The sequence below is a fragment of the Carassius carassius genome, chromosome 30 (genome assembly GCF_963082965.1).
Source record: "Carassius carassius chromosome 30, fCarCar2.1, whole genome shotgun sequence".
Taxonomy (NCBI): Eukaryota; Metazoa; Chordata; class Actinopteri; order Cypriniformes; family Cyprinidae; genus Carassius; species Carassius carassius.
Window position 1 is genome coordinate 12,103,845 of NC_081784.1, and position 14,134 is coordinate 12,117,978.

A 14,134-nucleotide genomic window follows, 5' to 3' on the forward strand; every position below is an offset into this window, starting at 1 on the left:
TGGCATCAAACCCCCAAAAAGGGCTTTCCATGCAATTCTCATCCAATTTAACAAGAGCAGCATATTTGCAGCATGCTTTCCCAAGAAGCATCAAAGCACATTTAACCTCAGCATAACATTTCAATTTCAAAAATTTCAATGACAAAAAAAAAAATCAGCTTCTAATTGTGAAGTACATCACAAAACCTTTAAATTCACATTTATACTGCAATCCTGCCTAAGTCCACTCAGAGGTGAATGCAACGATGCAGCAGTTTAAAAACAATGCATGACGACAGGTTCGAACAGAAATGTGAAAAACAATGATCCACAAATAGGGATAATAACTTAAAAAAGTTTACCAGAAAGCTTTCCTGCGTTACAAATGATTGATTGAATATAAAAAAACAAATAAAGGAGGCTAATGAAGGTATGATCAGAGAAAGAGAAAAAAAAAGTTTCAATTCCAGCAAAAAGTTTGGTCCTCTGTTAACGAGAACGCACAAATTCATTCCTGTATGCTATTTCAAAAGACACACAGAAAATAACGCTTCAAGCTAAAGTCAAAGTGAAAACATTATGAAAGCTAATATTAGTGCAGATGATCTTAGCTCCTTGCTGGTTGGCCTTTTTATCCAGGTTTCCATCTATACTCTTGTTTATTTGTGTGTGAGCATGTTTCCTGAGGAGCTTGGCACGCTGCTGTTTAACCAGACACAGAATCTCAGTGTCTTTAAGCATCTAGCAGTCGCTAGGAAACAATGCCAGCGATTGATGTGCAATGGCATTTGATCATGTATTTTCACACTTTGTATGTGTTGCAGGGAATCAGTGTGTATCAGTATGATGCAACTATCATTTAATCATGAGCTGATCGGAACCGTGCCAGCAAATTCACTGACTTCCTTGATTGCAGCATCGTCACATTTGCTACCTTTTGATATGTATTATTCAGAGATCATTCAGAGTGCCTGACCCCAGCTCACAGGCGTCGCGATCCTTGGAATATTCTGCATGAGCACAAAGGAACTGAGGTAAAAGGCAAGTTGTAACAATGTACTAGAATACAGTCTCCATTCGCTTGCATTAATGCTAGGTATTTAGTGGCAAGTAAATCCCCTTTTCACACTTTTTTCATTTGCCGATCAGCAATCTCCATCCGTCGTCATGACAACCAGGACCTCACTCTTGCCCATGTCTTCAAGAGCTGTCGCCAGGGAGACCAGGTCTGCATCACCCTGGTGACAAGCTTCCCACAGGTCTAGCAGCACACCTGTGGGGCTGGGTTTGGTTGCAAAATAGTTCAGATACCTGAGGGAGAGATGTGGAAAGAGATGAAATCGTTCTCATCATCTATCGTGTATTAATAAGTGCGCAGATTATTTTGGTGCTGTGAAAGATGCAGGAAAAAATACCTGTCGAAGTCCAGCTTGCAAGCCAGCATTCTCCAGTCACAGCCTCTTGTGCTGGGGGCATCCAGACTGGCACAGATTTTCTGGCGTATGCAGACGGGAAGTCGGAAAGCATACTGGCCCACTTGAGACGAAGGGGGACATGAACCGCCTGCCGGCAGAGGTGAGTGAGGGGGCAAGGTCTGAAAAGGATATGTACAAACATAGAAAACAAGTCAGTGCCCATTATTATGTTTTTTTTTAAGTTATAAAATAATTCATTAGTGATTCGACAGAATAAATAACATATGGATGTCCTGCTGTTTTCTGTACCTCTTGGATGTCAGTATTAAGCTGGAATATCTGTCCCTCCCCCTCCACCTGTCTGACACAAATCTTGCAGGTGAGCTGGGAAACCAACAGGCTTCCTCTCTCCAGACTGAAAGTGCAATGCAACGGCCGCTGACTCCCACTCCAAAGGTGGTAGAACGGGATTTCCTGGGAAACAAAACGTGCACAATTAAAAGGCAATTTTGTTTTGTTTTTTTTGAAGAAAAAAAAAACAATTAATCACATCTGCACATGCTCAAATGAGGATGTACACATTTTAATGATACTAATATATAATGTACGTACAAAATTTTATACATTTATATTTGAAAAACATTAATAATGAAACATTTGCACAAACATTCAAAAGTTTGAGGTCAGTAAGATTTAAAAAATAAATGAGCACCTTTAAACAGACAAATGTTTGTTTTGAATATTTTATTCACCAAAGAATCACAAAAAAAAGTTTCCGCAAGTAATTCTGCATCTATTTTCAAAATTGACCACAATAAGAATTGTTAGCTTAAGCATCAAATCAGCATATTAGTATGATCTCTGAAGGATCATGTGACAAATGATGGTAATGTGAGTAACAACTGCTGAAAATTCAGCTTCGCCATTACAACATAAAATAAAATTGTACAATTTAATAAATTAGAAAACAGTCGTTTTAAATTGAAATAATAAAAATGCAGCCTTGGTGCAGACACATTCAAAATATTTTCTAAAACTCTTACCCACCCCACACTTTTGAACTGCAGTTATACAGTTAATAATAAGCTTCTTTGTTTCACTTCAACTTCATTTAAAATAGCATAGTAACATGAAAAAAGGAAGGAAAAATTGGTTTCACAGACAGAGCAATTACGTTTGTATTTACCGTATTTTCCGGACTATAAGTCGCACTTTTTTTAATAGTTTGGCTGGTCCTGCAACTTATTTATCAAAATTAATTTGACATGAATTGAGAGAAATGAACCAAGAGAAAACATTACCATCTACAGCCGCTGGAGGGCGCTCTATGCTGCTCACTGCTCCTGTAGTCTACCGCTGAGCAGCGTAGAGCGCCCTCTCGCGGCTGTAGATGGTAATGTTTTCTTTTGGTTCTAAATAAATGCGAATTATAGTCCAGTGTGACTTATATATGTTTTTTTCCTCGTCATGACGTATTTTTGGACTGATGCAACTTATACTAAATTGCATCCATATAACCAATAACAACATAAAATCTCTCACCTGATACTTAGCCAGGAGTTTACTCCTCCAGTGAGAATGAGGAATGTCATGGATTGATAGCCGCAGGTTGTGGTAACTGTCCTTAAAGAGCAGGGGTTTGGGATCCTCTAGTAAAACCCCACCCAGACTTCGCTCAACCTCTGATACTTCCTGCAAAAAGAGCACAAACATTTAGCTTCCTTCCAAACTAAACAATTTATTAGGAAAGTAAACTCAATAAGAGGAGCAGACAGACTGACTGACCTTAAGGGCATGTGGGGTGTCCTGTATGCAATAGACCCTCAGGCTGTAGTCTAAGGAGAGGCACGGGGCTCGGGGAGCAAAAAGGGCCAACTGCAGCCTCTTACAGGCTGGCCGAGAAGGAGTCGACTGTCCCACCAGACCATATGTCCCCAGCTGCTCCGTCAGAATATGACAGCTTTGCTCCTCTACCTGTAGATAGCATGGTGTTGACAAACTCTCCTCTCCTACAGTCAGCACCTCCTAGTGGACGGGGGAAATGAGTGTGTCAGAATATGCCTCATTATAGGTCTCATTTATCCACATCATTATTTATAAAATGCTCTCCATCTTGTTCTCTTCCTGTTTCCCACCCTCCATCTTCATTGACTCTGTGTCATTATCTAATGATCTAGTCTATATCATTTTTGAGATGTCATTCTCACCTCCCAGGCACCTTTATGGTTCTGCATTTTTAGGGTGAGGGTCCAGTCTGGGGGTTCTAGCTGGGCGCAGTGAGGCAGAGTTAGGACCACAGGTCTGCTCAGCAGCATGCCAGAGGGTCCGCAGCTCACCACCGGACTTAATACAGTCTGACTACCATCTGATGGCAACCTGATACAAAACACAGAGCAAGAGAGGTTAGCAGCCCTAATTCATAATGATATTCATGCTGCTTGCCAAATTCAATACAAAGTAAAGTGCACAACATCAAAAACACAACATCCCAAAGTTTGCACTCTCTCATTTAGAGTAATCTGAGATTTAAATTTTTGAGACAGGAAATCATTTGTTTTTTTACTTAATGTATTTTTTTGTGGTTTTGCCACTTGTAAGGATAGTGGAAAAAAAAGATTGAGGAGTGGGATACAGAAATGTTGCAAACCAGATTCAAACTTGTGTCAACCACATAAGCACCAGAACTCAGTGTGTAAAAGGTCTAAGATGTGTTAACCCAGAGCTATGGCTCTGACAGTAATTAATAGTATTTTGAGAAGATTTATGGCACCTACAATTAGTGAGAAACACAAAGCTTGCGGTCTGCAAGCTCTGATATTTATATATTTCATATTTGACAATAAAAACAGCTCAGACAACCATTCAGTGTTTTCAAGACATATTTGTTTGTTTGTGTTTTCCCATTGTCATTATTTTGAAATGTTATTTTCTCCCGAGTTCTTCAATTGGGGTCACACTTTCATGCAGTCAATACTGCTCTTCAAGGCCTGTTGAGATGTCTTGAACTGGACTGTTTGCAAGTGCACAAAGTAAAAGATAAATGTAACGTTTTATGTCGGGAAATGAGAGTGTGATGGGGACAGGGCACTGAGAAACTTTTTCAAGTAACTGACTTACGTTGTTTTCTCCCATTTGTTGATAATGAGATACATCTCGTAGAACTTGCCCTGAGGAATTGTCCCTGGTGGAACCAAAAGGCTCACCCCTGGCAGGGAGAAAAGAGAACCGAGGTAGGATTAAAATAAAGCGATACAAATATTATTACATATTTTTACACTGAAAAATGAGCTAAAAGAATGTTTGCAGACATTTTTAGAAACGTAAAACGTATTCAGCAAATCCAAATGGCAGGAACTAAATAAAACATAAAAAAAAGTGTGAAACACAAATAAATATTTAATATAACTAGATAAAACATTTAATAATAAAAAATTCTATAATATATATATACATATCAGGACAAAGATTTGTATAATGAAAAGGGTATAACATAGGTATTAGAAGGAGAAGATGACTTTTCAGGACATTATCCCATGTCCCCCCTTTTCAAAACGCATATAAATCACACAGAATGGAGTGTATTGAAAATCTGAAATAGCAGAAAGTTTCCTGTGAGGGTTAGGGTTATGTTTAGGGTTGGTGTAGTGCGTTTGTACAGTATAAAAACCATTACGCCTATGGGATGTCCCCACTTTTACAGTATACACACACACACTCACATATACAGTATATATACAAACTTAAAAAACAAATGTATCCAGCATAAGCGGACTTGACTAAAATAAGTGGACATCATCAAAATAACACTAGGAAATCATCATTTCCGGCTCGTTTAAAACCTATTACCTGTATTAGGGATGGTGAGACGGCCCCCAAGGGAGCCTAGTGTGGCGCTGGCACTGTGACTCGGCTCCCTGGGTAGGGTATGCCCGTGGTGGTCTTTAGGTCCAGAGCCCACGGTCTTCAGGCTCATGATCTCCCCGTCAGTAGAGCCCAGGCCTGTCGGCAGCTCAAAGGAGGACATGGTAGAGGAGTTGTACACCTTTATCTTCACGCTAGGAAGTGGGTCCAACAGGGGAGATGTGGTCATGGGGATCTTGTGCTGAGAGTCTAGGGTGGCCTGCTTCAGTGAGAAAAGCGGTCCACGGAAGGTTCCGGCACTGGCTGTGAGGTCTGGAGGGGCTGTCGGATGCAGTAGGTGTGGATTATCTAGCAAAGTAGAGAAGCAAAAAGAGAGAAAGAAATGTTTCCGGCTCGCTGTAAAATTACGAAGCGGATTTCCCTAAGAAATAAGAGTATTAAAGGGGAGAGGATTTAAAAGAGGAGTTATATAAACAAGTAATAGCAGGTGACAGCAGAAGAAAGGTTTAAAATTTAACATATACTTTGAAAGACAGAGTTTATATTAGGTTTGAAGGTGTGAGAAAGGAGTGAGAATGAAAACTGAAACTGAAAAAAAAAGGTGAGGAAACACGGATGTCTCACCCTGTCGTGGCGGTTTGTAGTTGCCTGGGTAGAAGGCAGCAGTAAGGGCTGAGGATGAATCTGTGATTTCACCGTGAAGATGGCGGCAGCTCCAGCGATACACCAGGATGCCCACACACAGCACGAGGATCACACACAGCAGCAATGCCCCCACCAGACCTGCATACACCGCTACACCAGCGCCGGAGCCCAGAGCTGACACACAAACAGGTACACATTTATTCATATATGCAAACCTATCACAGATGTAAATGAATACATTATGCAATACAACAGTGTGGAAAACACAGGATATACAGTAGGTCAGAAAGAGAAGAAAGGTTAGTAACCAGACTTTTAACAGTCAGTATAAAGCAAAGTCAGGATTGCAGCTTGTTTTAGCCAAGAATCGCCCACTAAAACAGCAAAATGGCAATTCAGAGTTTCTCATGCTTTGTGTGATATATATATTTTTTTTATGAAGTTTGGTAGCATGGGCCAGTCAGATTGTAACCAGTGATCGCAAACAGTGGTTGCTATTTCTGTGGACAGTAAACAGATTGTGGGTGGTCTGAGGATAATAATAAGGGTCTAAATGTCCAACATGAACAGTTGGGGGTACTGTGGATCTAACAGTGCATTGTGGGACTCTCTTTATGACTCTTGATCCCTGTCTCTGTTTTATTCAGCCATCGCTGAATTAAGTGATATATTTACATACCATAGTATGCTATAAAATGGCATTAGAAGAAGAGGCGAGACAAGGGTGATCACATAGGTACTGCACCCAAAACACATAAGGAGAAAAAAATGAGGAAGAGAGCAGATGCCTGTAAAGAGTTAGTGTGGGTAAAAGGGCTCACGTGGCAGGACAAAAGTGAATCTGACAGCTGTCTTAACTTATTATAGCAAAAGGAACAAAGCCGAATTAGGTGCGTTACTTTTTGGTCTCTCAAGTGCTGAATGTCACATTGATCTCAGAATATTATAGCATCAATTGAACTGTAAGCTTCACTATTGATTGCTCTGGGCCTGTAAGATACACAGTCATTAACTTCAATGTCTACAAAAAGCACTCTATTTCTGAACCAAGATTGCATATGTATTATACATCATCTTCCAGGAATGCATATTCACATTCCTGTGTGTGTGTGTGTGTGTGTGTGTTTATATATTGCATAAGCTATTCAGAATGAATCAGTGTAAAAACACAAATACGTGCATTTTTAGCAATTACAGTATATTCTAAGATAAAAGTCTGGAAATTCTAAAAATGGCCAACATTAAATATATTTGCCAACCACGTCTTATGCCTCAAAGTAGTATTTAAGAACTAAAGTAATATAAAGATGTAATCTATAATAAAAACAAATACCCATATAGAAGCCAAGCCAATTAAATCAACCAATATTTGATTATTTTGAGATTCTCAGCCAATAACAGAACCAGTCCAAAATATGGTACTACTGCTTTAAGTGTTTGATTATATTAAGTGATTCATTAAAAAAAAATAGAAATCGTAATTATAAAAACAAATAATAATAATAATCCAAAGCTTTAAAAGTGTCTTTTGACTGTATATAATTTAAAAATGGACTGTGAGGTGCTGTCTTCTATTTTACATTCTCAGTTCATATGTTTTCACTTCATGAGGTTCTGCTTTATCATACAGGACAATGTGCAGCATATCCAGAGATGAACAGGACAGAAGTGACAGAGTGAAACAGTACACACACACAACCACACACTGATCATACTGTACTTGTATAGCATCTATATAGATTCATATTTCCAATCACTTTTCCTTGGGTTTTCCAGACACAATCACATAAGTATCCAGACGCACAGAGAGAGATGGTGAAAAGAGGATGTAACAGTATCAAATAAAAAAAACACTGTTATTAAAAGGAAAACTTACGATGGTTTGCCTGTTCAATAGAAACCTTTTTATCTGTTAGAAAAAAGGCAAAAACAAAGAAAAAACAAGAAAGAGTGAACATGAGAATGGATGAGCATAGCTCAGAAATGACTGCAAAGGAAAGTGGAACAAATAATCAATAAATGCAAATTCAAGACTCAGCAAATGAACCATCAAAACATAAACTCAACAACCATATGTTTATGGCAAGCAGAGCAAAAAGTAAATATCTTACTGCTCTTACAGCAAGGGACATAGGAACTAGAGGAATCATCTGTGAGGAGATATATAGACACACACACACACACACACATACATGTGTGTTAATGCTGCGTTACTAATGCTTGAATCTGGGTTGTGCTCCAAGTTTTTTGCATTAAAACCTCCAGTCTGCACTATATTCTGGCTGAATAGTATGTGCATATGTGAGTGTGAGTGTGTGTAAGCATGTTATTGATGTTCTCCTGAGATAATTCAATGCTTTCAGCTGTGCTCATCCAATACCAGCCCTGGCATAAGAACCCAGTGTCAAGATGAATCTGGCTCACCATCACATGGCTGATGTGTCTCTCCACTTGCTTGTATTTAAGTACAATTAGTCTGACTCCCCAAACCTCACCGTTTACCTTCTTGTCCATTTGTGCTCACAGCCATGTGCCAACTCATTTTCTGAAGGTGTGAGGACCAGTGTTAGGTTTTTTTTTTTACTATATGTAAATTATAAACACTGGCTTGGCAACTAGCTGAAATACTGTAGTTTTTGCTAACTATAAAAAAAATGGTGAGGGGAAGGTTTTTATATCTGTTCTCCATTTTAATATACTTTAAAATTTTATTTTTGTGATGGCAAAGCTGAATTTTAAGCACCCATTACTTTAGTGTTCAATGTCACATGATCCTTCAGAAATCAATCGTTGAATGAAAATTCAAACCAGGAGCAGGTTCACATCAGTCATGTTTCATTAAGACGGACACTTTGTCACTGATGATGCTGGGTCATGTGACTTACTGCGGGCACACAGTCCCTCCGTGCAGTTCTTGCTCTCCATCATGCTGCCGCTGCAGTGGCGTCCTCCGTTACGTGGTGGGGGCGCCTGACATTCACGGCTTCGCCAGTGTGTGCACTCTGTCCCACACGCTGACCACTTGGCCCATTCCGTCCAGCCTCCGTCCACTAGAAAAATACATAATAAGCAATTACACTGTGGATCATAACTCTGTCAGTGGATCATGTGAATTTGTTGGTGGTTATATAGTGTGTCATGAATGCTTGTGACAGGTGTCAGTCTTCACCTGGACAGAGGGTGGTGCAGCTGACTCTCTGGAATGGTGGGCCATCACAGAAGGCTCCTCCATTGAGCGGTGCTGGATTAGTGCAACTGCGTGTCCTTCGCTGCCAACCCCGCCCACATTGAGCATTGCACTCGGACCACTCTGTCCAGGATGACCAGCCCCCACTCACTAAGGTAGGAGAGCCAGATATAAATATACACACACAAGAGACACATATACACTGGCATGCAGTTTGCTCTGAAGAGAATGGAGCCTGTTAAATACACTCAATGGACTATTAAAGAAAAAACAAGTAGCAATGCAAAATGAACTACTTTGAGCTGTACAACAGGATACAATGTACAAAAGAGCTGCATATTATATCATACGTAAGAGATAATGTACAATCAGCATGTCATAATCATGACAGGACAGCCAAGATTCTGATTTAAAGCAGAGAGGGCCTTGAAATATCCTTAAGTGTTTTTATGTATTTAATTTAATTTAATTTTTTTGCAAGAATGACCAAATTAATGTATTTTGTCCCACTTATTACACAGCTGCTTACCAAATAAATGAATAAATAAACATGAAATATAGATGTTGTGCTGAAATATTATGTACCCTACATTTCGAAAGTTTGGGGTTGGTAAGATTTTTTAATGTTATTGATTTTAATGTTTTATGCTCACTAAGGATGTATTTATTTGATCAGAAAATACAATAAAAACTGTAATATTGTATATCATTATTACAATTTATATTTATTTATTTATTTATTTAAAAATGATTTAATTTATTCCTGTGATGGCAAAGCTGAATTTTCAGCATTGAAAATTGTGTCACAAAGTGTCACATGATTCTTCAGATATGATTTATACGTTTTTCTTATTATCAATGGATCCCCACAGTGTTGGTTATTAATATTTTTGTGTAAACTGTGAAATATTTTATTCAGGATTCTTTCATGAATAGTACAACAGCATTTATTTGGAATTAAATTTTTTTTATTAAGTAACATTATAAATGTCTTCACTGTCACTTTTGATATGTTTAATGCATCCGTGCTGAATAAGCAAGTTCTTGCAATAAAAAATGTATCTCACTCCAAACTTTTGAATAGTAGTGAATATATTTGAATGGCTTAATTATGGAAGAATAAAAAGAGTGCAAAGAAAAAAAAAAGTAACTTTAACAGTTGGTCAAATTTTTAATTATAATTATAGACTGCAGAATGCTGAAACTGACCAATAAGGAGTGAGTATTTCACAGAGCAGTGTAATAAATATTCATAAACACCACGGGAGATTCTAGTTTTCTTTTGTCTAGCCTTTAATCACTCCTAAAAAAGGACAACACTTAAAGTCTTTGGGGTCATTTTTACCCCAAACTTTTAAAAAGCGATTGCATAAGGAAATATACATTTTTTATATGGAAAACTATATATCATTTTTTTTATTTACTTCTCAACTATACATTTATGCTGTGTTTTTGTGGAAATTTTGAAGTTTTTTACCTATTTACTGCACAATTACATAACTAGGCCATAAATTGGCTCATGAAAAATGATTTTTTAAAGTAAAAATCACTTAAATGATGATCTTAATTAAATCTAAATAGTTTCTGGACATTGCTCTATGTGTTAGGGATAGAATACTGCCATCTAAAGGTTAGTCAAAAAACTTTATTTCTTATGGGTTAGGAATTAAAGTGCAATGGCCACATGTATCCAACTTCTCCTCACAACTTTATGATATATATTTTGTGAATATTTATTTAAACATTTTGAAATACATAAAAAATCTGTAGTTTTGTCAGAGTTAGAATTTGTTGTTGTTTTCTAATATATTTTGAATTATCTGCTTTTGCAAATTATTATACATACATTTGAAAAAAACATTACAAGTCACCACTATGACATGATTGTAATCACACACTATTTATTTCAGAAAATTATTTATCAACAACTATTTATTTTTTTAGAACAAGAGATTTTAGAACAAGATGAATTTTAAAAGTAAATAAACCAATATAATACAAAACAACAGCACCAATAAACTGTAATGAACAGGAGTGAAGGGTACACAGAACAACTTTTTTTATAAATCACATGGCTAATAAATATGTGAAAGAACAAGCAGAATATTATAGAATATATATTACAAGCTTGTTCCATGTTGCATATGTGACATTTTTCAGATTTGTGCCAGTTTAGTTGATTTTATTTGCCAATTTCTATAAAAATGCTCTCTGTTGCAGTGGCATACGTATGTTTGTGTGTGTGTGTGTGTGTGTGTGTATGAGATAGAAAGTTTGTTCCACTTTGGGTTTATGCTCTAGGACCAGACCTTGAATTAAATGTAAAAAATTTTAGATTTATGCCAGTTTAGTTAATTTTATTTGCCAATTTCTATAAAAATGCTCTCTGTTGCAGTGGCATACGTATGTTTGTGTGTGTGTGTGTGTGTGTGTGTGTATGAGATAGAAAGTTTGTTCCACTTTGGGCTTATGCTCTAGGACCAGACCTTGAATTAAATGTAAAAATTTTTAGATTTATGCCAGTTTAGTTAATTTTATTTGCCAATTTCTATAAAAATGCTCTCTGTTGCAGTGGCATACGTATGTTTGTGTGTGTGTGTGTGTGTGTGTGTGTGTATGAGATAGAAAGTTTGTTCCACTTTGGGTTTATGCTCTAGGACCAGACCTTGAATTAAATGTAAAATTTTTTAGATTTATGCCAGTTTAGTTAATTTTATTTGCCAATTTCTATAAAAATGCTCTCTGTTGCAGTGGCATACGTATGTTTGTGTGTGTGTGTGTGTGTGTGTGTGTATGAGATAGAAAGTTTGTTCCACTTTGGGTTTATGCTCTAGGACCAGACCTTGAATTAAATGTAAAAAATTTTTGATTTATGCCAGTTTAGTTAATTTTATTTGCCAATTTCTATAAAAATGCTCTCTGTTGCAGTGGCATACGTATGTTTGTGTGTGTGTGTGTGTGTGTGTGTATGAGATAGAAAGTTTGTTCCACTTTGGGTTTATGCTCTAGGACCAGACCTTGAATTAAATGTAAAAATTTTTAGATTTATGCCAGTTTAGTTAATTTTATTTGCCAATTTCTGTAAAAATGCTCTCTGTTGCAGTCACATACATGTGTGTGTTTGTGTGTGTGTGTGTGTGTGTGTGTATGAGATACAAAGTTCGTTCTACTTTTTATTTATGCTCTAGGACCAGATCTTGGTTTATTTGTAGAAATTTTCAGATTCATAATGGATTTAGTTTTATTTTTTTGACAAACAAAATTTTAAAAAGTCATTTTTTGCATTTTCCCATTCATTTTCAATGTGGGGTCATTTTGACCCCAAAGACCTTAAAAGGTAAATTTTTTTTACACACCTTTAGAACAACCAAATCAAGCCCAGTTTTTTTGTGCATGTTTAGATAGATTATTAATGTTTTAGTGTTTTAGATAGATTATTTAGGAAATGTCACCGAGTTTCATGCCCCTGCGATGAAGGTAACACTTTTAAAAAATGAAGGAAAAATCCATTGGGGTCATTTTGACCCCAAAGAGTGATTAAAGGCTAGAGAACTTTGCCTTGCCAGATTCATTTAATGATTGGGATCACTGCAGGGATTCTGATTGGTCAAGTGGTTACCGTAGACAATGAGTGTGGCAGTGCTGCTGCGTCGCCTAGCGACCACATTGCGAGCCACACAGGTGTAGTTAGCCGTGTCAGAGAGGCGAGCCTGCTTGATGATTAGGTCATGATCGATGGTAATTAGAAAGTTAGAATCCAGCGCCGGGTCAATGAGCTCTTCGTTCTTCAGCCAGTCCACCTGTGGCATTACATGAAATCAATCCATTCAGTTTGCATAAGAATGATGTGCATCTGGAACAAAACTGCACTTACAATCCTTTGAACAGAACATTTAAAAAGCACCAGGCATGTTCTGAATACAAAAAAAGTATATCCTGTGTGGTTAAAAGTTTTATCAAAGCCTTCAATATTAAAGTATCACTGCTAACGGGTTTTACTGAAACCTCAAGGAATCAAACATTGTTTGTTTGTTATTATGCATGAAATAAACAAAGGGAGAACCCAGCTGGAGATTGAAACAATAACAGAAAGAAAAAGGCGGCGATATGGCACCTCAGCAGGTGGCATGCCCTCTGGTGGACGACACTGCAACAAGACTTCCTGCTCCAGACTCACTTCCCTGCCAAGTGGCTCCTGTTCAAAGTTCTTCCTTAAGTCTGAAAAACACAGAAATATTTTTAAACCACAACAAACAATAATAATAATAATAAAATAAAAAAAATCTAAGTGTTTCAATTCTTTCATTAAAAAGGAAGAAAATAGCACAAGCAATAATAGTGAATGTTCTATAGTCAGAATATTAGGTTTCTCTTCAGGTTCTGTCTTTTAAATGCAGTCTAAGATCAGATCACATAAGCTGCTGGACACAAGGCACTCACAGGCGATACGGACATAAGCCCGTCGGCTCTTTGTGGTGCCTGCCGAGCTCCAGGCAACACACTGACACCAATAGTCCTCCAGTCCAAACAACTCCTCTACCTGCGTCCGGGAGACAGAGATATCTACTTCTCTCACTACTAGACCTAAGACAGGGAGGAAAAAAAGAAGAGGAAAACACGAATATATCAATCAAGTTTTAAATGTATGCATCACTTACACATTCTGACAGTAGTAGTAAAATTGCAAGCCCCAGACCGTGCTTTATTTAAAATAATACATTTATATGATGTATTTAGCAAATATATCAAAAAATATTTAATAAAAAAGAATAAATATATTGAATATACAAGATAATATAAATATATGTGAATAAACAACATAAATAATATAAAATCAAATCATAATAAATTAATAAATTAATAAACATTTTAGAACAAAAATATAGTTTTATTATTTAGTTAAAAAAAAAAATAATAATAATACAATACAATACAAATAAAACAATACAAAAATAATAATACAATACAAATAAAACAAACTACAAATAGGGAAGAATAAAAGTTCTGAATAAAATAAGCTTGATCATTCTGATTATACCAATTGTGC

General features: G+C 37.0%; 1 protein-coding gene across 3 annotated transcripts in view; it reads right to left on the reverse strand.

The window, feature by feature from the left end:
• Nucleotides 1-330: 330 nt before the first annotated feature.
• The window catches only part of LOC132110640 (netrin receptor UNC5B-b-like), a 51,104-nt gene continuing 37,300 nt past the window's right edge, over nucleotides 331-14,134 (reverse strand). For 2 of the 3 annotated variants that reach the window (XM_059517411.1, XM_059517410.1), the window contains 15 exons: nucleotides 13,528-13,671; nucleotides 13,202-13,305; nucleotides 12,707-12,887; nucleotides 9,070-9,237; nucleotides 8,786-8,950; nucleotides 7,777-7,809; nucleotides 5,880-6,074; nucleotides 5,241-5,603; nucleotides 4,512-4,599; nucleotides 3,602-3,770; nucleotides 3,180-3,419; nucleotides 2,937-3,086; nucleotides 1,704-1,868; nucleotides 1,395-1,573; nucleotides 331-1,290 (listed from right to left, as the gene is read on the reverse strand). In XM_059517411.1, the coding sequence (XP_059373394.1) occupies nucleotides 1,125-1,290; nucleotides 1,395-1,573; nucleotides 1,704-1,868; nucleotides 2,937-3,086; nucleotides 3,180-3,419; nucleotides 3,602-3,770; nucleotides 4,512-4,599; nucleotides 5,241-5,603; nucleotides 5,880-6,074; nucleotides 7,777-7,809; nucleotides 8,786-8,950; nucleotides 9,070-9,237; nucleotides 12,707-12,887; nucleotides 13,202-13,305; nucleotides 13,528-13,671 (2,510 nt within the window). In that variant the 3' untranslated portion in view covers nucleotides 331-1,124. The remainder of the gene's footprint in view (nucleotides 1,291-1,394; nucleotides 1,574-1,703; nucleotides 1,869-2,936; nucleotides 3,087-3,179; nucleotides 3,420-3,601; nucleotides 3,771-4,511; nucleotides 4,600-5,240; nucleotides 5,604-5,879; nucleotides 6,075-7,776; nucleotides 7,810-8,785; nucleotides 8,951-9,069; nucleotides 9,238-12,706; nucleotides 12,888-13,201; nucleotides 13,306-13,527; nucleotides 13,672-14,134) is intronic. The other variant, XM_059517413.1, reaches the window with a different exon arrangement.